Source organism: Oncorhynchus kisutch, linkage group LG6, assembly GCF_002021735.2.
Source record: "Oncorhynchus kisutch isolate 150728-3 linkage group LG6, Okis_V2, whole genome shotgun sequence".
In the NCBI taxonomy this organism is placed as follows: Eukaryota; Metazoa; Chordata; class Actinopteri; order Salmoniformes; family Salmonidae; genus Oncorhynchus; species Oncorhynchus kisutch.
The window spans coordinates 22,534,829-22,557,316 of record NC_034179.2 but is presented as its reverse complement, the minus strand read 5'-3'; the positions used below and the strand labels follow the sequence as shown (position 1 = coordinate 22,557,316).

At 42.2% G+C, this 22,488-nt stretch overlaps 1 protein-coding gene across 2 annotated transcripts; it reads right to left on the bottom strand.

Moving 5' to 3' along the window:
- Window positions 1-374: 374 nt before the first annotated feature.
- Window positions 375-22,258, bottom strand: LOC109892527 (integral membrane protein DGCR2/IDD-like). Of its 2 annotated transcripts, XM_020485114.2 has the most exons (11): window positions 21,890-22,258; window positions 8,184-8,216; window positions 6,977-7,099; window positions 5,804-5,902; window positions 5,443-5,653; window positions 5,238-5,314; window positions 4,875-5,057; window positions 4,420-4,623; window positions 4,074-4,220; window positions 3,443-3,679; window positions 375-3,304 (listed from the first exon to the last, which is right to left on the bottom strand). In XM_020485114.2, the coding sequence occupies exons 1-11, from the start codon at window positions 21,969-21,971 to the stop codon at window positions 3,078-3,080; spliced, it is 1,623 nt and encodes a 540-aa protein (XP_020340703.1). In that variant the 5' UTR covers window positions 21,972-22,258; the 3' UTR covers window positions 375-3,077. The 2 variants fall into 2 exon arrangements, with proteins under 2 accessions (XP_020340703.1, XP_020340704.1); XM_020485115.2 differs by lacking the exon at window positions 8,184-8,216.
- Between the last annotated feature and the right edge of the window lie 230 nt (window positions 22,259-22,488).

Here is a 22,488-nt window from a genome sequence, read left to right as displayed (position 1 = left end):
AGAGACAGGTATACGGTATGTGTATAGGCCTAAAATCCACCTGCTGTCCCACTCAGATGCAGATGTATGATGTAATAGGCTACTGATGCTTGATATGGTCTGACTAATAAATCTTACGTCTTTTGTTTCAGCATCACTGCCAAGATGTAGATTTCAATTCCTTAACAGCTTCCAGGGCTCCCCTTCTTCATCAGCAACACACATCTCAGTGTTTAGGGATTGTCACATCTCATCTTAATCCCGATATTTGGTCACAATGGCTGAGGGATTTCCTTGACATATGCCAAGACCTATAGGCTTGTATAGGTAGGCCTATTTATCCTATGGTCTCAAGTGTTCTGCTACCACTACAGGCCTAACACACAACAGGCAGCTATCCTTCATGGTACAGTTTATTTGGCATTTAATTAGATGTACCTCAACCTCAGAAAAACAGAGACCCCTGCAAAAGAAGCAAACAATTACAATTTAAAAGCTATGAAATAAAATATCAGCTATTGCATTTTATAACACATTGAAAGTTATTTTTTCACACCACCATTGTGACTATTGATAGCAAATCAACTTGTGTAAATGCAGCAGGGGTTCCAATGCATGTATCTACAGCAACCTGTAGGCAAGCATCTGTAAGCTAAACCTGGGCCAAGCTGAAAACACACTCACACCAAAGATGATTATTTATTAAATTTAACTAGGCAAGTCATTGTAAATAAGAACGGCCTACACCGGCCAAACACGGACGACGTTGGGCCAACTGTGCGCCGCCCTATGGGACTCCCAATCACGGCCGGTTGTGATACAGCCTGGAATCGAACCAGGGTGTCTGTAGTGACGCCTCAAGCACTGAGATGCAGTGCCTTAGACCACTGCGTCACTCGGGAGTCCAAAGATGGAGAGATCTGATTCCCAAACAACATCCCCCATACATGAACACCAAGTTTACGATAAACATTTTTTTTTTACAAATCATAACAATTTCCTTAGACAATCCTTTTGTGGATTATCCATGTTGAAAAAAAATACAAAAAAACTTAAGACCTACCGAAGAACATGAAAAAAATGACGATGCAATGCTACAAACATCTGTACATAAACACAGTGTACACACACACACACACACACACACACACACAGCTGTGATTCTCAAGGCAGATCTTCCCCCCAATTTCAGTGCTGCTGGTGATCGACTTCAGCCAAATAGATTACCATGCTTTGTTGATCCTGGCTGGTAAGGGCAAAGACCAAAGTAGTTCCAAAACCCTGATAGGGGTGTTTGTGCTTTCATAGGCCTGCCATCGTAGCCTTCTAACTCCTTTGGCCTTTCAACTCTACAGATGAACAAGCACAACAGAAGAACTGAACAGGGCTCTCACAGGTCTTTACACCTTGAGTCACAATGGGGTCAAATTATGTGGCTTTCCTATGTTTTTTTTTGTTTACTACATTAGACTTTCCTTGTCCGTCTTTATCATAAAACATGGGAAAGGGGGTTGGCCACCCAATGCCATATATGCTACTGTTAGAACCTAACCAGGTAAACCTCCAATGTCATATCACCTTTGCCAAGTTATAGTCAAACTAAAATACACTGAGCTGACAATGTACATTGACAAGAAAATATATTACAGTGAATCCAGTGGCAGCTTCCAAAAATGACACAATTGATGATTGTTACACTTCCCCACGTTATCAGTTGCTTGCAAAATATATTCCGTTTTAAAATACTTCATGACATTGAAAGCAGATGCACAGAGCTACTTGGCAAACAGGTGATGTGCAAAATGTTGAAAAACAAAGTTTGGTTTTTATATACGTGTGCATACATACACTCACACATACGCAGTCAAGTAACAGATTGTTTTACCAATGAATTTAGTATTAATCGTTAATATGATTTAATGAAAAGAACACTATCTAAATAAGTTTACTTTTACACATTTCATTGGGTACAAAACAGCAAGTAACCATTGCTACAAATGAAGCTCTAACCTTAATTCTCACTCACCAGTGACATTCTCTTTCATGTGGTGAACTCATTGACTAACATGAGGGACCCATCATCTATGTTCAGGTCCCAACAATTCCCAGCCTATTTCTTACCCAAGAAAAGGACAATACTCAACCAATGGACATCTACTTCAACAAAAACTCATGAACAAAATACAATATTGTTGCAAGATTCTTGTAAAAGTTGTAGCATTTACCTCATCAATACATAGCAGTGTGTTAGCTGGAGCTAACAATAACCATACCTAAATATTTCTGCAAGGTTGAAAAACCTCTTGTAGAAGAACCTCTCATTGTTCTATTTACCATTGTGCTATCAATCTCGAAGACGTCTTAGCATATCAGATTGATTGGAGAGGGCAAAAATCCAAGTTCAGAGGCAATGCTTGGGATAGGAAAACAATGTATTTAATTCATGGAGGAGACTTTGGAGAGAGAGCAGAGTCATGTAAGTCATTGTCAATAACTGACAATCCAAGTTCTGCCTCGGCCTCCAGGACATAAGCAGTAGGATGCAAATTAAGAAGTGCAAAGGACTTAAGCTGAAGTGGAACCATCTACCTCCCCCTTCATTATTACCTGGTGTAATGCCTGAGGGAGTGTTTATATTGGGGGAAATCTTGAGCATGAAGCTCAAACAAACCAAATAATTCAAAAGCTTTGTCCAATGAAAACTAAAAGCAGTAGCTCAGCCTGGTGTAGTGTGTGTCTTGTCTGTACAGAGTCAGTCTTTCAGATCCATTTGATTGCCTTACTCATCCATCTGTATTCACCTATACGAAAGCGGACTGATCCACTGCATTTAAGTTAAACTGTAGAGGTTACGTTTCTGACAAACACCCACTTGGTTTCAGTTCACCTGATCAAGAAACACACCAGTCCGATTTTCCTCACACCTCAAGAAGTGGACTGGTCCTTCAGTCTACCCTGATACCGTCTCTACACTGTGTTTTTCCATCCCATCCCAGTCTCTTCTAACTAACAGACCCCATGTGATAGACCAGTCTGCCACTGCCCTCCTCTCTCAAAATATGGGTCCAGGCGGGAGCAGCTCCCCGCCCCCCTTAGTCCTATACCACGGTGCTGAGGGAGGAGCGGTTGCTGCAGTCTACAGGCATGGAGTCAGGGGTGTGGCTGTCTGTGGGGGTGTCAGGCCCCACCAGGAGGGTGCTGCTGTCCATGGAGTCCTCCCGCTCCTGGGAGGACATTGGCACAGGGACAGGTGGCGCTGGGGCGTCTGTCATGGCATCTACCACGTCCCTCATCTGACTAGGGATCATCTGAACGCCATGGCGTGCTGTTGAGAACAACGAGAACAGTGATGACAGGGTTCAGAAACAGTTAGATACTCAACCTAGTATGTGAATCTAGAAAGAAAATCAACTGCTTTCACAGAAAGTTAGGAAAACACATTAACAGCACAGGGTGGTCCTACCGAGGTCCACATAGAGGACGCTGTCGGGGATGATGGAGGCTTCGTAGGGAGGAGGGGGGTCATCTGGGTGCTGGATGTCAGGGTATTTATAGGCAGCGTAGGGAGGGGGAGGTTCCTGGAAATGAAATGCACCTCTCTCTCCATCATCAGAGAGGTGCAGGGGAGTGAGGCCAGTGCCAAAAGCGTCCGGGCCATAGTCAAAGCCTGGGACTCGCCGCCCAAGGTTGAAATGATGAACTGAGGAGAGAGAGAGAAAAGAGAAAGTCTGAGTGAGACCAATTAAAACCAACCAATCATCATTCAATGATTTACTACTAAAATGCATACACATTTGAATACACTGACGTACCAGAGACAGGCTAGAGGCAAGTACAGAGTGATTAGGAGAGGCGTTCCATTCCCTGTGTTTGTTTAAAGGCCAAACAGGGCTTTTCCAGAAGGGATTGGGAGTCCCATAGGGCAGAGCACAATTGGCACCGCATCATCCAAGTTTGGCTGGTGTAGGCCGTCATTGTAAATAAGAATTTGTTCTTAACTGACTTGCCTGGTTAAATAAAGGTAAAAAAAAAAAATGCAAACTTGGTGCCACCAGTTGTTTGTACGAGTGTGATTATATGATGCGTATGGTTACCTCCAAGGAGTGTTTGGATGCGCTGGCGTCTGCGCTGCCGGAGCCTGTGCACCATGAAGAGCAGCAGAGAGAGGATGAGGAAGGAGGAGATACAGCTGACGATCAGACGCATCCCACTGGCCATAGAGTCAAACAGGCTGCTGCCTTCTAAAAGACAGACAGGGTCCACATTTTTATACATTTGAAGTGTTTCTGAATTCTCTCTCCTGAAATTACAGTGCCAAATATTGTTGAACAACGTGACAGGACAAGAGATCAAAATTTCGAGCTCCCCCTTGTGAAACATTCACAACGCCCATAGTTTCTAGTTTTTGTTCAGGGAATTGTGTGAGTAGCTGGATAGTACCTCGGTCCAGGCAGGTGAACTTGCAGCACTCCTTGGGGTCCTTGCCGAAGTTCTTGCAGCCCTCCGGCCGATTGCACAGCGCAGCCACACACATCTCTGGCTCGCCGTTGTGACATGTGCAGCTCAGGCACGGGTCTTCCCCCTTAGGGGTGAAGTAGTACCCCTCGGTCACCACCTGGTCCTTTATGTCCACACATGTCTGCCCTGTTAAAGACAATCAAAGGTTTAAGACCAAAACCAACCAATAACTATACCTACACTACACAACAAAGGATGCTGGACTTCCCTGACTTGGGTAAGCATTACAGCACCCAAGGCTTGAGATACAGAATTACATGAATCTTATGACTCAAACAACCAGGTTTCAGCTGGGCATCTACACTTATTACAATCAAGCTACTTTGACCTCCTGTTAAGCTGCATAGGTCATTTGGTTTTGATGAGAGCAGACATACTCCTCTTGCACAGGAAGGGGAACTTCTTGTAGCAGTTCTCGGCATGCCAGCTGTGAAGGCCGCGTTCGTTCATACTCTTGATCTGAAAGCGCTGCAGCTGGGCACAGAAGATGTTGTCCTGGGTCGAAGATGCCTCTCCAAAGTTAGTCAGGCCCTCTGGTGGCAGGAACACCTGCATCGACCCTGTAAGGGAACCGTGAAAGAAAGGAACCAGATGAATCGTAAGCCAAATACAGGTTTAATGCTTTGACTGATCATGGCTGTTTGAGCATGACAATGAGTTGCGTTTGCTCCCTTTAGCTCATTTTCAGTGGGATTCAAGCACAATATACTTTAATTAAAATGAACAAAGTCCGCACCCACCTTTATATGACACTTCCCAATGGCCCTCCAGTGAATGGTTCTGATTGGTGATGACATACTGGTAACCCACCCAGAACCTGAAACAAAGTGGAAAGTGGATTAAATAATAATATATTAGTCTGTACAGTAAGAAAATCTGCTTCAGCCTTCAGGCATTCATTTCAACATTATTACTTCATGCAACACATCCTTAGCAAACACTCACTTGCACTGGTCTCTGCGCTCACACACTTCCTCATCGAAATCCACCTCAATCTTGAGGATGAACTGCAGTTCCTCGTTGGTGACGAAGGTCGCCAACGAGCCATTGACTTTCTGACACATGTCCACAGCCTGCCAGTAGTTCTCATTCCTTAGGTACACTTTGTAACAACTGGCTGTCTTCTCGTAGTGATGCCACCCACTAGGGCACTTCTCTGTGGAAGGGAAAGGTACTTTAGAGCTCCTACAATATGTCCAGTAACAAAGCTTTCCATAGTTTATTTTAGCAACAACAAATTCAAATATTTTTTGGGATGAAAAGTGAGTGAAGGGTTCATGGAGGGAGAGTTAAACGTGAGTCTTACTGTTAAAGCGCACAGGCTGGGCCACACCGATGACATCTTCCACTTGGTCAAATCCATTACCAAACCCATTGGCAAAGTGAAACGTCTCCTCTTTCATGGCTGAAAGGGAGGACCGGGAGAGAAGTAAGAGGCAGTATTTAAATAGAAGGAATGTACTGTGGTGACTGGCTGCAGTTCATAACAAACCTGAAGACAGCTTTGTTTGTTGACAAGGGACTTCTCATTAAGGGGAAGAAAACTGTTTATTTAGACCATTCACAGGTCATCAATGGCAAAAACATCTAGTTCTTTCCCATGACAATAAATACACATAAAACCATTTCTAACTGCTTTTGCCACCATTTATCAAATAATGTAATATGCACACAGTCAAGATGAAAGAAAATGGCCATGTTATAGAAGGTCACATGCACCCAATCCTTTCCATAATTCCTATTATGCAGCCAGAGATCAAGGGACCAGCGCCAATTCAGGAATTAAGTAATGGAAACAATAAGATTTCCTTCAACCGCTTACTACCATCTCCGCAAGAGAGAACAACAAACAAAGCTCACAATAAAAGGCGTTGAGAAAACGTTTAATCAGAATGAGTTTGGCGTTTCCCCTGACATTTAGAAAGTTGTTTTCTAAATCAATCGATAGTTACATATCACAATACTATTTTGGCAGATACTGTATTGATACTTTTACTCCAATTTGTATTTGTTTTAAATAATAATAATTTAGTCCATGCAACTTATTACGTGACATGTTCAGACAATTTCTTTCTCCTGAACTTATTTAGGCTTGCCATAACAAAGGGTTTGAATATTTATTAACTTCCTTTTTAATTAATAAAAAAAAGAATTCCACTGACATTATGGGGTATTGTATTTAGGCCATAGAATTTAACATTTATTCGATTTTGTGGCAATCTGTAACGCAACAGAATGTGGAAAAAGTCAAGGGGTGTGAATATTTTTTGAAGGCACTGTATAATAAGTAATAATTTTTGCAACATCAAATTGCAGTATCGAATCGCAATAAATATAGAACCCTGAGAATCGCAATACTTATCGTATTGGCACCCAAGTATCATGATGGTATCATGAGGTCCCTGGCAATTCCCAGCCCTAATTGTTTGGAAAGGGGACCAGAGTTCAGCTTGGAGTCTGGGTAAAATGTTTCACTCACGGGGGCAGTCCAACTCATCGCTCTTGTCCTCACAAGCCGCCCAGCCGTCACACTGCCAGGACATGGGGATGCATTGCATCTTCCCACTGCGGCAGGCAAACTGTCCAGGGCTGCAGCGCAGTTCTGAAATACAGCACAGATTAAAGATAAAGACAACACAGTGCCCCCTGTAGTTATGACATGGTCACTGACAATTTTTATTCTCTCCCATACCTGCTTACCAATTGTAAAGAACTGAAAGACAAGTCAATGAAAGATTTAGCATTTACAGCTTTTAGTATTATTACAGAGACATGTCACTGACAGACAAATAAGAAAAAAGGTTTTCACCATTTATCATGCACATTACATTAACAATGCACCTGATGCTTTCTAGAATAAAAACTTCCCAGGAAACAAATGAATAAAATAAAGCATCAAGGGGAAAACTGGAAGGGAATGCAGCAATACCTCAGGTATTTTGACTTAGTTCAATTCAGGTCTGGTGCTTAAAATAAAACAGATTAGCTACATTAAAACTCATATCATTATCACTGAAACAAACAGGGGTTATCATTGAGTGTTTTTGAGACCTGCGCATAGAAACAACTTAAATGGACTCACAAAAACATGAGAAACAATAGAAATGAGGGACATACATTAGGGCCTAACATAGTATCTAAAAAAAGGCCATAAAATAAATCAGTTAGCCTAAAGGGGCCAGAACAAAATCAGTTAGCCTAAAGGGGCCATATATCAGAATAAAACAAGGCCTAACTTTTTTTTTTTTTTTTTTACAGTGTCTACCCCTATACCCATTAGTAACACAGGGGCAGTATTAAGTGGGTCAGCGTCTCTGTGGCATGTGTGATTAACATGAGACAGCATAGGGGCTGCCGGTCAGGGCTTTTCCCGTGAGGGGGGAGTATTAGGCCCAGCTGTCTAAGAACGCAGGGGAAAAAAAGACAAAACTCTTCCCTCTATGGCACTGAACAGATCGTCTAGACACTGGACTAACAGGATTCTTTGAAAGTAGTTCAGTATTGTTGAACGAAATGTTGCATAAAAACTGGTTAGAGAAAATACCTAAGTTAATGGAAAAACAAAGCACTGCTGTGAATGGGAATATTAAATAGGCACAAGCTGAGAATAGAACAAAGTAACCCAAAATCGCTGGAGACTGGCAGACCTACAGATACACTGCACTAACAGAGGAGACGCTGCTTACCTGACAATAATCTTGCCAGAGCTAGCCTTGGACCTGAAACAAAACAAAAGCAATTTCTGATGAACTAACCCCTTAAATCTCAACACATTCCTAGTTGGGAATGTTCCACCACATAATATATTAAGCTATTTAGCAAAGCGACTTACAGTCATGCGTGTATACATTTGACATATTGGTGGTATTGGCGTTAAAAGCTCCATGCTCTACCAACTGAGCTACAAAGGGACCACAAATCAAAATGTATTGGGCGAGTACACATATTTTGCAGATGTTATCACAGGTCTGGTGGAATGCTTATGTTTCTAGCTCCAACATTACAGTAATACAAAACAATACACACAAATCCAAAAGAAAGAAACATCAGAACGAGCAATGTCAGAGTCCATATACACTACATGTACAAAAGTATGGACACCTCGTCGAACATCTCATTCCAAAATCATGGGCATTAATATAGAGTTGGTCCCCCCTTTGCTGCTATAAACAGCCTCCACTCTTCTGGGAAGGATTTCCAATAGAAGTTGGATATTGCGCGGGGACTTGCTTCCATTCAGCCACAAGAGCATTAGTAAGGTCAGGTACTGATGTTGGGCAATTAGGTCTGGCTCACAGTTGGTTTTCCAATTCATCCCATAGGTGTTCGATGGGGTTGAGGTCAGGACTCTGTGCAGGCCAGTCAAGTTCTTCCACGTCGATCGACAAACCATTTCTGTATAGACCTCGCTTTGTGCACAGGGGCATTGTCATACTGAAACAGGAAAGGTCCTTCAAACTGTTAAAGTTAGAATCACAGAATCGTCTAGCATGTCATTGTATGATGTAGCATTAAGAATTCCCTTCACTGGAACTAAGGCGCCTAGCCCAAACCATGAAAAAAAAAAAAACATTATTCATCCTCCACCAAACTTCACAGTTGGCAGTACGCATTCGGGCAGGTAACGTTCTCCTGGCATCCGCCAAACCCAGATTCAGCCAGACGGGAAAGCGCGATTCATCACGCCAGAGAACGCGTTTCCACTGCTCTAGAGTCCAATGGCGGCGATCTTTACACCACTTGGCATTGCACATGCCGATCTTAGGCTTTTGTGCGGTTGCTTGGCCATGGAAACCCATTTCATGACTCTCCCGACGAACAGTTCTTGAGCTGACGTTGCTAGCAGAGGCAGATTGGAACTCGGCAGTGAGATTTGCAACAGAGGACAGACGTTTTTTTTTTTTACGCGCTTCAAAACTCGCCGGCCCCATTCTGGGAGCTTGTGCGGCCTACCCACTTCGCGGCTGAGCCGTTGTTGCTCATAGGCATTTCCACTTCACAATAACAGTATTCACAGTTGACCGGGGCAGCTCTAGCAGAGCAGACATTTGGCAAACTGACTTGCTGGAAAGGTAGCATTCTATGACCGTGCCACTTTGAATGTCACTGAGCTCTTCAGTACGGACTATTCTACAGCCAATGTTTGTCTATGGAAATTGCATGGCTGTGTTTCTTGATTTTATACTCCCATCAGCAACAGACGTGGCTGAAATAGCTGAATCCACTCATTTGAAGGGGTGTACACATACAGTACCATTCAAAAGTTTGGACACGTCTACTAATTTCAAGGGTTTTTCTTTGTGTCACATGCGCCAAATACAACAAGTGTAAACTTTACCGTGAAATGCTTACTTACAAGCCCTTAACCTTTTTGGGATGGGGGCAGCATTTCACTTTTGGATGAATAGCGTGCCCAGAGTGAACTGCCTCCTACTCGGTCCCAGATGCTAATATATGCATATTATTAGTATTATTGGATAGAAAACACTCAGAAGTTTCTAAAACTGTTTGAATGATGTCTGTGTATAACAGAACTCAAATGGCAGGCAAAAACCTGAGAAGAAATCCAAACAGGAAGTGAGAAATCTGAGGTTGGTCGATTTCCAACCCAGTCCCTATTGAATTCACAGTGAGATATGGATGAAGTTGCACTTCCTAGGGCTTCCACTAGATGTCAACCGTCTTTATAAATGGTTTGAAGATTCTACTATAAAAGGAGGGGCTCATGAGAGCTCTTTGAGTCAGTGGTCTGGCAGGGTGTCTCAGGCTTGTGACGCGCGCTCCCGACAGAGTTTGCTCTCGTTCCAGTGCTTTTCTTCAGACAATGAAATTCTCCGGTTGGAACCTTGATGATTTATGTTTAAAAATCCGAAAGATTGATTCCATACATCGTTTGGCTTGTTTCTACGACCTGTAACGGAACTTTCCGAGTTTGTCTGGACGAAGTGCTCGCTCCTCATGAAGATGGATTACTGGTCTGAACACGCTAACAACAAGTGGCTAAAAGATGGACTTTATAGAACAAATCAGTCATTTATTGTCGAACTGGGATTCATGGGAGTGCCTTCTGATGAAGATCAAAGGTAAGTGAATATATAGTGTTTTTTCTAATGTTCTGTTGACTCCAAAATGGCAGATATTCCTCTGGCTGTTTTGGGTTCTGAGTGCCATTCTCAGATTATGCTTTTTCCGTAAAGTTTTTTTGAAATCTGACACAGCGGTTGCATTAAGGAGAAGTCCATCTTTAATTCTGTGAATAACACTTGTATTTTCATCAACATTTATAATGAGTATTTCTGTAAATTGATGTGGCTCTCTGCAAAATCACTGGATGTTTTGGGAACTACTGAACATAACACACCAATGTATACTGAGATTTTTTAAAATATAAACTTTATCGAACAAAAGCTACATGTATTGTGTAACATGAAGTCCTATGAGTGTCATCTGATGAAGATCAAAGGTTAGTGATTAATTCTCTCTATTTCTGATTTTTGTGACTCCACTCTTTGGCTGGAAAAATGGCTGTGTTTTTCTGTGAATAGGTGCTGACCTAACATAATCGTTTGTGGTGCTTTCGCTGTATAGCCTATTTGAAAATCGGACACCGTGGTGGGATTAACAACAAGATTACCATTAAAATGGTATAAGATGTTGGAGGAATTTTTATTATGAGATTTGTTGTTTTGAATTTGGAGCCCTGCACTTTCACTGGCTGTTGTCATATCGATCCTGTTAACGGGATCTCAGCCCTAAGAAATTTTAACCAACAGTGCAGTTCAAAAATAATGATTTACCAAGTAGACTAAAATAAAAAAAAGTTATACAATAAGAATAACAATAACAAGGCTATATACGGGCACCGGAACAGAGTCAGTGTGCGGGGGTACAGGCTAGTTGAGGAAATCTGTACATGTAGGTGGTGGGCGAAGTGACTATGCACAGGTAAAAAACAAACAGTGGGTAGCAGCAGAGTACAAAGGGAAGGGGGGAGTCAATGTAAATTGTCCAGTGGCGATTTTATTAATTGTTCCGCAGTCTTATGTCTTGGGAGTACAAGCTGTTCAGGGTCCTGTTGGTTCCAGACTTGGTGCATCGGTACCGCTTGCCGTGGGGTAGCAGAGAAAACAGTCTATAAATTGGGTGACTGGAGTCTCCGACAATTGTATGGGCTTTCTTCTGACACCACCTATTATATACAGTGGGGCAAAAGTATTGTCAGCCACCAATTGTGCAAGTTCTCCCACTTAAAAAGATGAGGCCTGTAATTTTCATCATAGGTACACTTCAACTATGACAGACAAAATGAGAAGGAAAAAGAATTCCAGAAAATCACATTGTAGGATTTTTAATGAATTTATTTGCAAATTAGGGTGAAACTTGAGAACATGCACAATTGGTGGCTGACTAAATACTTTTTTGCCCCACTGTAGGTCCTGGATGGCAGGAAACTTGGCCCCAGTGATGTACTGGGCCAGATGCACTACCCTATAGTGCCTTACGGTCAGATGCCGAGCAGTTGCCATACCAGGCGGTGATGCAACCGGTCAGGATGCTCTCGATGGTGCAGCTGTAGAACCTTTTGAGGATCTGAGGATCCATGCCAAATATTTTCAGTCTCCTGAGGTGAAAAGGTTTTGTTGTGCCCACGTCATGACTATCTTGGTGTGTTTCAACCACGATAGTTCATTGGTGATGTGGATGCCAAGGAACTTGCCGCTCCCAACCTGCTCCGCTACAGTCCCGTCGATGTTAATGGGGGCCTGTTTGGCCCACCTTTTCCTGTAGTCCATGATCAGCTCCTTTGTCTTGCTCACATTGAGGGAGAAGTTGTTGTCCTGGCACCACACTGCCAGTTCACTGACCTCCTCCCTATAGGCCGTCGTTGTCGGTGATCAGGCCTACCACTGTTGTGTCGTCAGCAAACTTAATGGTGGTATTGGAGTTGTGGGTGGCCACGCAGTTGTGGGTGAACAGGGAATACAGGAGGGGACGAAGTACACACCCTTGAGGGGCCCCAGTGTTAAGGATCAGCGTGGCAGACGTGTTGTTGCCTACTCTTACCACCTGGGGGCAGCCCAGGATCCAGTTGCAGAGGGAGGTGTTTAGTTAGGAGCTTCGTGGGCACTATTGTGTTGAACGCTGAGCTGTAGTCAATGAACAGCATTCTCATGTAGGTGTTCCTTTTGTGCAGGTGAGAAAGGGCAATGTTCAGTGCAATTGAGATTGTGTCATCTGTGGAGGCTGTATGCGAATTAGAGTGGATCTAGGGGAGGAAGCTGTTGATGAGAGCCATGACCAGCCTTTCAAAGCACTACATGGCTACCGACGTGAGTGCCACGGGGCGGTAATCATTTAGGCAGGTTACCTTCGCTTCCTTGGGCACTATGGTGGTCTGCTTGAAACATGTATGTATTACAGACTCGGTCAGGGAGAGGTTGAAAATGTCAGTGAAGACACTTGACAGTTGGTCCACGCATGCTTTGAGTACACATACTGGTAATCCATCGGGCCCAGCGGCTTTGTGCATGTTGACCTGTTTAAAATGTTTTGTTCACATTGTGTGATAACACTCTGGGTAGCCAGTCATCCAGAACAGCTGGTGCTCTCATGCTTGCTTCAGTGTTGCTTGCCTCGTGGTGAGCATAAAAGGGCATTTAGCTTGTCTGGTAGGCTCGCATCACTGGGCAGGGCAGCTCGCGTCTGGGTTTCCCTTTGTAGTCCGTAATAGTTTTCAAGCCCTGCCACATCTGACATGCGTCAAAGCCGGTGCAGTAGGATTCAATTTTAATCCTGTATTGACGCTTTGCTTTTTTGATGGTTTGTGAGGGCATAGATTGTAGAATAATTGGTTAAACATCAAAACCACACATGGAATCATGTACTAACCAAAATAAAAAGTGTTATATCAAAATGTTTTTTTAAATATTTGAGATTCTTCAAAGTAACCACCCTTTGCCTTGACAGCTTTGTACTCTCGGCATGCTCTCAACCAGCTTAACCTGGAATGCTATTCAACAGGTCTTGAAGGAGTTCCCACATATTGTGAACACTTGTTGGCTGCTTTTCCTTCACTCTGCAGTCCAACTCATTCCAAACCTCTTGAGGTCGGGTGATTGTGGAGACCAGATCATCTGATGCACAACTCAATCACTCTCCTTCTTGGTCAAATAGCCCTTACACAACCAAGAGGTGTGTTGAGTCATTGTCCTGTTGAAAAACAAAATGACAGTGGGACTAAGCCCAAACTATATGGGATGGTGTATCGCTGCAGAATGCTGTGGTAGCCATGCTGGTTAAGTGTGCCTTCGAATTCTAAATAAATCACAGACAGTGTCACAAGCAAAGCACCCCCACAACGCCTCCTCCAGGCTTCACGGTGGGAACTACACATGCAGAGATCTGTTCACCTACTCTGCGTCTCACAAAAGACACAGTGGCTGGAACCAAAAATCTCAAATTGGGACTCATCAGTCCAAAGGACAGATTTCAAATGGTCTAATGTCGATTGCTTGTGTTTCTTGGCCCATACAAGTCTCATGTTCTTATTGGTGTCCTTTAGTAGTGGTTTCTTTGCAGCAATTTGACCACGAAGGCCTGATTCACAGTCTTCTCTGAACAGTTGATGTTGAGCTGTGTCTGTTACTTGAACTCCGTGAAGCATTTATTTGGGCTGCATTGTCTGAGGCTAGTAACTAATGAACTCATCTTCTGCAGCAGAGGTAACTCTGGGTCTTCCTTTCCTGTGACGATCCTCATGAGAGCCAGTTTCATCATAGCGCTTGATAGTTTTTGCGACTGCACTTGAAGAAACTTTCAACGTTCTTGAATTTTTCCAGATTAAGACATGAAGGTCAGTCAAACTAATGGACTGTCATTTCTCTTTGCTTATTTGAGCTGTTCTTGCCATGATTTACCAAATAGGGCAATATTCTGTATACCACCACTACCTTGTCACAACACAACTGATTGGATCAAATGCATTGAGGAAAGAAATTCCACAAATTAACAAGGCACACCTTTAAATTAAGGTGCATGAAGCTGGTTGAGTGAATGCCAAGTGTACAAAGCTGTCATCAAGGCAAAGGATGGCTACTTTGAAGAATATAACATATATTTTAACACTTGTTTTGGGTTACTACAGTCGTGGCCAAAAGTTGAGAACCACAAATATTCATTTTTAAAGTCTGCTGCCTCCGTTTGTTTGATGGCAATTTGCATATACTCCAGAATGTTATGAAGAGTGATCACATGAGTTGCAATTAATTGCAAAGTCCCTCTTTGCCATGCAAATGAACTGAATCCCCAAAAAACATTTCCAATGCATTTCAGCCCTGCCACAAAAGGACCAGCTGACATCACGTCAATGATTCTCTCGTTTACACAGGTGCGAGTGTTAATGAGGACATGGTTGGAGATCACTGTGTCATGCTGACTGAGTTTGAATAACATACTAGAAGCCTCAAAAGGAGGGTGGTGCTTGGAATCATTGTTCTTCCTCTGTCATCCATAGTTACCTGCAAGGAAACACGTGCAGTCATCATTGCTTTGCACAAAAAGGGCTTCACAGGCACCTAAATCAACCATTTATCGGATCATCAAGAACTTCAAGGAGAGCGGTTCAATTGTTGTAAAGAAGGCTTCAGGGCGCCCAAGAAAGTCCAAAAAGCGCCAGGACCGTCTCCTAAAGTTGATTCAGCTGTGGGATCGGGGCACCATCAGTACAGAACTTACTCAGGAATGGCAGCAGGCAGGTGTGAGTGCATCTGCACGCACAGTGAGGCGAAGACTTTGAGGATGGCCTGGTGTCAAGAAGGGCAGCAAATAAGCCACTTCTCTCCAGGAAAAACATCAGGGACAGACTGATATTCTGCAAAAGGTACAGGGATTGGACTGCTGAGGACTGGGGTAAAGTAATTTTCTCTTCCCCTTTCCGACTGTTTGGGGCATCCGGAAAAAAGCTTGTCCGGAGAAGACAAGGTGAGTGCTACCATCAGTCCTGTGTCATGCCAACAGTAAAGCATTCTGAGACCATTCATGTGTGGGGTTGCTTCTCAGCCAAGGAAGTGGGCTCACTCACAATTTTGCCTAAGAACACAGCCATGAATAAAGAATGGTACCAACACATCCTCCGAGAGCAGCTTCTCCCAACCATCCAGGAACAGTTTGGTGACGAACAATGCCTTTTCCAGCATGATGGAGCACCTTGCCAGGCAAAAGTGATAACTAAGTGGCTTGGGGAAGAAAACATGGATATTTTGGATCCATGGCCAGGAAACTCCCCAGAGCTTAATCCCATTGAGAACTTGTGGTCAATCCTCAAGAGGCGGGTGGACAAACAAAAACCCACAAATTCCGACAAACACCAAGTATTGATTATGCAAGAATGGGCTGCCATGAGTCAGAATGCGGCCCAGAAGATAATTGACAGCATGCCAGGGAGGATTGCAGAGGTCTTGAAAAAGAAGGGTCAAAACTGCAAATATTGACTCTTTGCATCAACTTCATGTAATTGTCGATAAAAGCCTGAGACACTTATGAAATGCTTGTAATTATACTTCAGTATTCCATAGTAACATCTGACAAAAATATCTAAGACACTGAGGCAGCAGACTTTGAAAAATAATATTTGTGTCATTCTCAAAACTTTTGGCCACGACTGCACATGATTCTGTGTGTTATTTCACAGTTTTGATGTCTTCACTATTATTCTACAATGTAGAAAATAGTAAAAAATTAAGAAAAACTCTGGAATGAGTAGGTGTCCAAACTTTTGACTGGTACACTATATAAATGGTGTTTATATACAGTATGGACAGTATATTATTTTATTTTTTTAAAGGTATGTACAGCAGTAGTTATAAAGGATGAGCCAAAACAGCAATAGCCACTACAATGTCGAAACATGATGTCATGAGTTCAGTACCATTGGCCTTGATTTTGCAGACCCACAACTAAGTGTATTGACATTAGCCAGCTTGCTAACGTTAGCATGCTAGCGACGCTAGTCAGCATAGGCTGATACATGATAACTAGCTAGCAAGCTCTAGTCGAATGGAAACCGATGCAACTAAGATGGCTAACGGCTAGCTAGATGACTAATGGTGACAGGGAGGTCACTGAGATTCAAGGCTTAATTAGTGCCATTGTGCGGAAATCGCGAAGTACATACTGGTTGATGAGCTAGCTAATTTAGCTAGCAAGATAACTGTGACAGTAACCAGTGTGTGCATGCACAAATGCATGACAACACATTGTATCCAAGTCAAGAAGGCATGCAGAACCAATTTGCAGAACAGAATGCCTCTGGGACTAGACTCCCCCAGCTAGCTAGTATAAGTGTACAAAAACATGTTTTTTTAGTCAATGACAATACATGCTGTATCAAATATATCTCATTGACATTGCATGCTAGTGCATAACATCTCTAGTTGTGTTTATTTGCATAGGAAAGGGGACTCACCCAACATCAAGCTTGTGAAGGGGGGATACACATTTATGCAATGTACTGAGAGATATTCTGTCATATGCATTTTAAATGCGAAAGATGTATAGCTAATGGAGATGACATCTACTAAAAAGATGTCTGAGTTGACCCAAATGGGACCAGGACAATTTGGGACCACCCACCTTTAAAATAATGTCACTGATTGCTTTTAAAAAGTCAATTAGCAAAAGCATCCAGTTTAAATGCAAGCATAGAATATAGCCTGGGTTGGGATGTAGGCTATTCACAACTAAGCAAGTCAGCCAATACCACCCTTCTCTCACCCAGCTCCTGAATGAAAACATTGAGGTTTTGGAAGTAAAGAATAGCTTCTTACACTACTTGCAATTTAAACAGGTGATGATTTATGTTTTTGAAAAGAAAATGTTTCAAGGCAACAACAGGTAACCTAAGTAATTTTTAGGCTACTTGGTGTGAATTTTTTTTAAATAACGCAATCAATTTTTTATATTTTTTACAAAAGGTATAGCTTAGCTCATCTCCACATATGGCAACAAAAAAGTACATTGGCCAAAAGCATGACCAGTGCAACTTTACGCTACAGGGCAAGTCTACAAAAAGAGAATTACGCTGAGATGCAGATTTTTCACTTTAGAAATGTATGAGGATTTCCATGTAAAAGGTCCCATGAGAAATGAAAGATGAGTCTACTTTTTAAATAAGGCATATACAGTGCAATCGAAAATTCAGACCCCTTGACGTTTTCCACATTTTATTGTTACACAGCCTTTATTCTAAAATGGATTAAATAGTTTTTTTAAATCATCAATCAACACACAAAACCCAATGACAAATAACTTGTTTTTTTACATTTGCAAATGCATATTAAAAAAACTTTCATATGACATTTACATGAGTACTCATTACTTTGGCAGCGATTACAGCATCAAGTCTTCTTGGGTATGACACTATAAGCTTAGCACACCTGTATTTGGGGAGTTTCTCCCATTCTTCTCTGCTGATCTTCTCAAACTCTGTCAGGTTGGATGGGGAGCGTCGCAGCAAAGCTATTTTCAGGTCTCTCTAGAGATGGCTGATTGAGCTGGGCCATTCAAGGACATTCAGAGACCACTCCTGTGTTGTCTTGGCTGTGTGCTTAGGGTCATTGTCCTGTTGAAAAGTGAACCGTCGCCCCAGTCTTAGGCCCTGAGCGCTCTGGAGCAGGTTTTCATCAAGGATCTCTCTGCACTTTGCTCCATTTATCTCTCCCTCGATCCTGACTAGTCACCCAGTCCCTGCCGCTGAAAAACACCCCCCACTGCATGATGCTGCCACCACCATGCTTCACCCAAACATGACACTTGGCATTCAGGCCGAACAGTTAAATCTTGGTTTCATCAGACCAGAGAATCTTGTTTCTCATGGTCTGAGAGTCCTTTAGGTGCCTTTTGGCAAACTCCAAGCGGGCTGTCATGTACCTTTTACTGAGGAGTGGCTTCCGTCTGGCCACTACCATAAAAGCCTGATTGGTGGAGTGCTGAGAGATGGTTGTTCTTCTATCTCCACAGAGGAACTATAGAGCTCTGTCAAGAGTGACCATTGGGTTCTTGGTTAGCTCTCTGACCAAGGCTCTTCTCCCATGATTGTTCAGTTGGGCCAGGCGGCCACCTCTAGGAAGAGTCTTGGTGGTTCCAAACTTCTTCCATTTTAGAATGATGGAGGCCACTGTGTTCTTGGAGACCTTCAATCCTGCAGAATATTTTTTGCCACCCTTCCCAGATCTGTGCCTGACACAATCCTGTCTCAGAGCTCTACAGACAATTAATTTGACCTCATGGCTTGGTTTTTGCTCTGGCATGAACTGTCAACTGTGGGACCTTATATAGACCGGTGTGTGCCTTTCCAAATCATGTCCAATCAATTGAATTCACCACAGGTGGACTCCAATCAAGTTGTAGAAATATCTCAAGGATGATCAATGGAAACAGGATAGACCTGAGCTCAATTTTGAGTCTCATAGCAAAAGGTCTGAATACTTATGTAAATAAGGTGTGTGTGTTTTTTTATTTTTATAAATTCGCAAAAAAATGTCAAACCTGTTTTTGCTTTGTCATTATGGGGTATTGGGTGTAGATTGAAGGGAAACATTTATTTGATCAATTTTAGAAAAAGGCTGTAACGTAACAAAATGAGGAAAAAGGAAACTTTCCAAATGCACTGTATCTTTAAGATATTTTATAAATCCTCTCCCTCCTAAGGTGAAGGCAGATCAATCAATTTGTGTCTTTAATGACATCACCTTTGTTTATGAAGTATTTTGAAGGGATTAAAAATCTGTAGCAGCATTTCTGCAATGGGAAATCACAGTAGTTACAAACCACAATTGGGGTCACAAGTTGACAGTACAGTGAAGATAAATACTGTACAGTAAATCCATGAATGTGTTATTCAATGCATTTCTATGGGCTATAGTAGTAAATGCAAATTTCAATATTTTGTACTTAAAGGGGTTCTAAAATTCCAAATCAAATATCTAAATGATGCATGGTATGACCATCCTAAAACAATTCCATATGTTAGCTGAGAAGAAACCCCCCCGCCGGCTTTTAGAGGTTAACCCCCACACAGGGCGGACCCATTGCCATCTGAACACGTGCTATACTGACAGAGGCTAATCTCCAGTCAATGACCATAGATGCGCTCTGGGCCAACAATACTCAAAAAGTTACACCATTTGTGCCATTGCTTTTATTCAACGACACAAACTAGGCATTTCATGAGGATCATGAGAGCTCTCTACATTTCACAGTTGTGCAAAAGGCAATAATACCCCAAATCAGTGCATGGGTTCAAGGAGACAACACAGCTTGGCGGAGCAGTAGGGTAGTGGTTAGAGCACTGGGCCAGTAACCGGAAGGTTGATGCAAACTAAAGGTCAATGCAAATTGAGTAGCAGCTAATACAATGCTTCTTCGTATTTCAACTAACGCCACAACATTAGATAGCTACCTATATCTAACGTAAAACAACATTTGGCCAAGTCTTTTGTTGCTCCTGCGACTTAGCAAGCTAACGTTAGCTGGCTACCTAGCTCTGGTGAAATTTCGTGCATGTAGATGACTTGGTTGTTTAGCAACAAAACCGAGGGTTTGCTTAGATTGTTAACGTGTAAAATATAATTCGTCTCCAATGTTTATTGAAAAACAAAACAAAATTGCACAATGACCACTTGTCTCAAATACATTGCTATTTCACTGCTGCTATTTAATTACTTGTTACTTGCTATTTAATTACTTGTTACTTTTCTTATCTGTATTTTTTTGTTGACTGCATTGTTGGTTAAGTAAGTAAGCATTTCACTGTAAGGTCTACCTACACCTGTTGTATTCGGCGCATGTGACTAATGCAATTTGATAGCTAACCAGCAACTAACTAGCTAGATAATTTTAGCATTGTCATGAAATCAGTCAAAACACCTCAAGACATGGTTTCAATAACATTATGAAACTAGCCACTTACAATTCCCCCAAATGGCAGTTTATCATTTTTGCTAGCAATCGGCAATCCAGAATCACAACACGCTGACGTGTGCCCAATGGAAGCGCGCACAACGTTATCATGACGTTGTCAACTAAACCATCTGCTTTCTAGCTGAAATGCAGCTTGTTAACATGTTCTGTTTAAAGGCGAATTGGCTCCAAACGTCAAAAAACAGCCAAACAACCATCGAAACGTGAATCGACTCAATTGTGGTACGGTTCTAAAAACATAAATCCCTCTACTTTCATATCACATCGACATAATTTCAATCCCCCCTCCCTAAATTCTCGCTTATATAAAAGGATACGTTCCTTATGTTTACAAAACCGTACCGCAAGCAATGCGTGTTAATGTTTAGAGCAAGAGTCAGGGCTCTTAACAAAACACTCCCGGTCAGAAGATACTACCGTCAATAAGCGTATTAAACTAGTGGTATACAGAAATCAGTGGTGGTAGTCAAAGTCGTTTTCAATTGCAATGCAGTTGATTGTTTAGTTGCACAAATAGTATGACAGTTTGTAACAGTAAAACAAATGGCTTGTCGAGTAACTCCCTCTAATGGTCATAAATTACACAAGCGTGGATAAAAACGATGACATGAACATGTATTCGGGTTGACATCCATACAAGCACGACACTCCGATATTTACATCAACAGTGTGAAATACACAAACATTTGCCTAAATGTAGGTTCATTTTGCTGGGGGGCAAGAGGAGATTGAGGATCTTTCCATTGTTTGTGTTGAATTCCATTGACCTCTTTACCGCATCTATGAATGGGGTAGGCGGACTGGAGCTCCGACATCACATAAGCTACCCAAGGAATGGCCCGCAATTACACCGATCAATGTCGTGTGTAATTGTGGGCTATTCTTCGGATGCTGAAATCAGTAGTTTTGGATAAAAACGTAATTGTATGTAACGTCGGAGCTCCAGTCCGCCAACACTAGTTGCCGCTCAACTCCATCTCAACCTGGAGTGGAGTTTAATCGGCTAAATTAATGGTGAACTAGCTAGTAACTAACGTTAATAGTACTGGGTTCTAGAAATAACGTGGAGCACCCCAATTTCACGTAGCTAGTTATGTTAGTTAGCAAGCTAAAACTGCACAATACTAAAAACGTTCAGCAGGCTAGTTACAACTGCAAAATGTAGCTAACTTACAGCTCAATATTTAACTATATCCCCATATAATACCTTTTTTTGCAAAAAAATAATTTACGTTAACGTTTGTTAGCTACGCAGTAAGTGGCTAGCCAGCAGCATAAATTAAGACCCGTGATAAATTACAAACGCCATCTACACTAACTAAATTCCCGTGCAAATAGGCCTACCATAGCTCACCGGTATACGAAGATCCGACATTGTGACAAATTACAACCAATTGCATTTCATCGGTCTTACCTGCCCGTGGTGGGTCTGTTAATGTGAGGACGAAGAGAAGAGAGAGGAGAACGTAACTGCTGCTGTCAGCCTTTGGCAACATTTATCCTCCATTCATAGTAACTCCTCTACTCAGAAATAAAATAAACTGACACCTGAACCAACGCGTTTGCTTTGACCCTAATACACGCCAAAGACAGTACCTAGTCATTCAAATACATTTAGAGTGGTGGAAGCACTAAACATACAAATATATGCAATATTGTTAGCAAGCGCACTAACTAGCTACATCATTATTCGAAAGCCCTGTTTTTCGTTCGGCCTGCCCAATGTATTCCAGGACAGAAATAAAACAAGATGGCTCCATTCTCCAGTCACAACAATCCAAAACACGCCACACAGCCGATCAGATTGCGAGTTGGGGCGGAGTTAAGGTTATTGTATACATGTGTTACAGTAGCTAACATAATTGTATCCGTAGTGAAACAGCATTCGTTTTTGATTAATTGGTTGGTTTTTAGTGATTGCAAATTTAGGCTATACTTGAATTTCAACAGAACTTCATGGACAACAGCTTTTTAAATAATGTTCTAAACATCTTATGCATGGGTATTGAAACG

What these genes read in the sequence shown, in the direction of transcription:
- LOC109892527 (XM_020485114.2), bottom strand. Translation starts at nt 21,971, where the DNA reads ATGTTGCCAAAGGCTGACAGCAGCAGTTACGTTCTCCTCTCTCTTCTC. An exon ending in GTTCACCTGCCTGGACCGAG is followed by an intron (nt 4,221 to 4,419) that starts GTACTATCCAGC and finishes TCTGTCTTTTAG; the next exon opens with AAGGCAGCAGCCTGTTTGAC. An exon ending in CATCCAAACACTCCTTGGAG is followed by an intron (nt 3,680 to 4,073) that starts GTAACCATACGC and finishes CTCTCTCCTCAG; the next exon opens with TTCATCATTTCAACCTTGGG.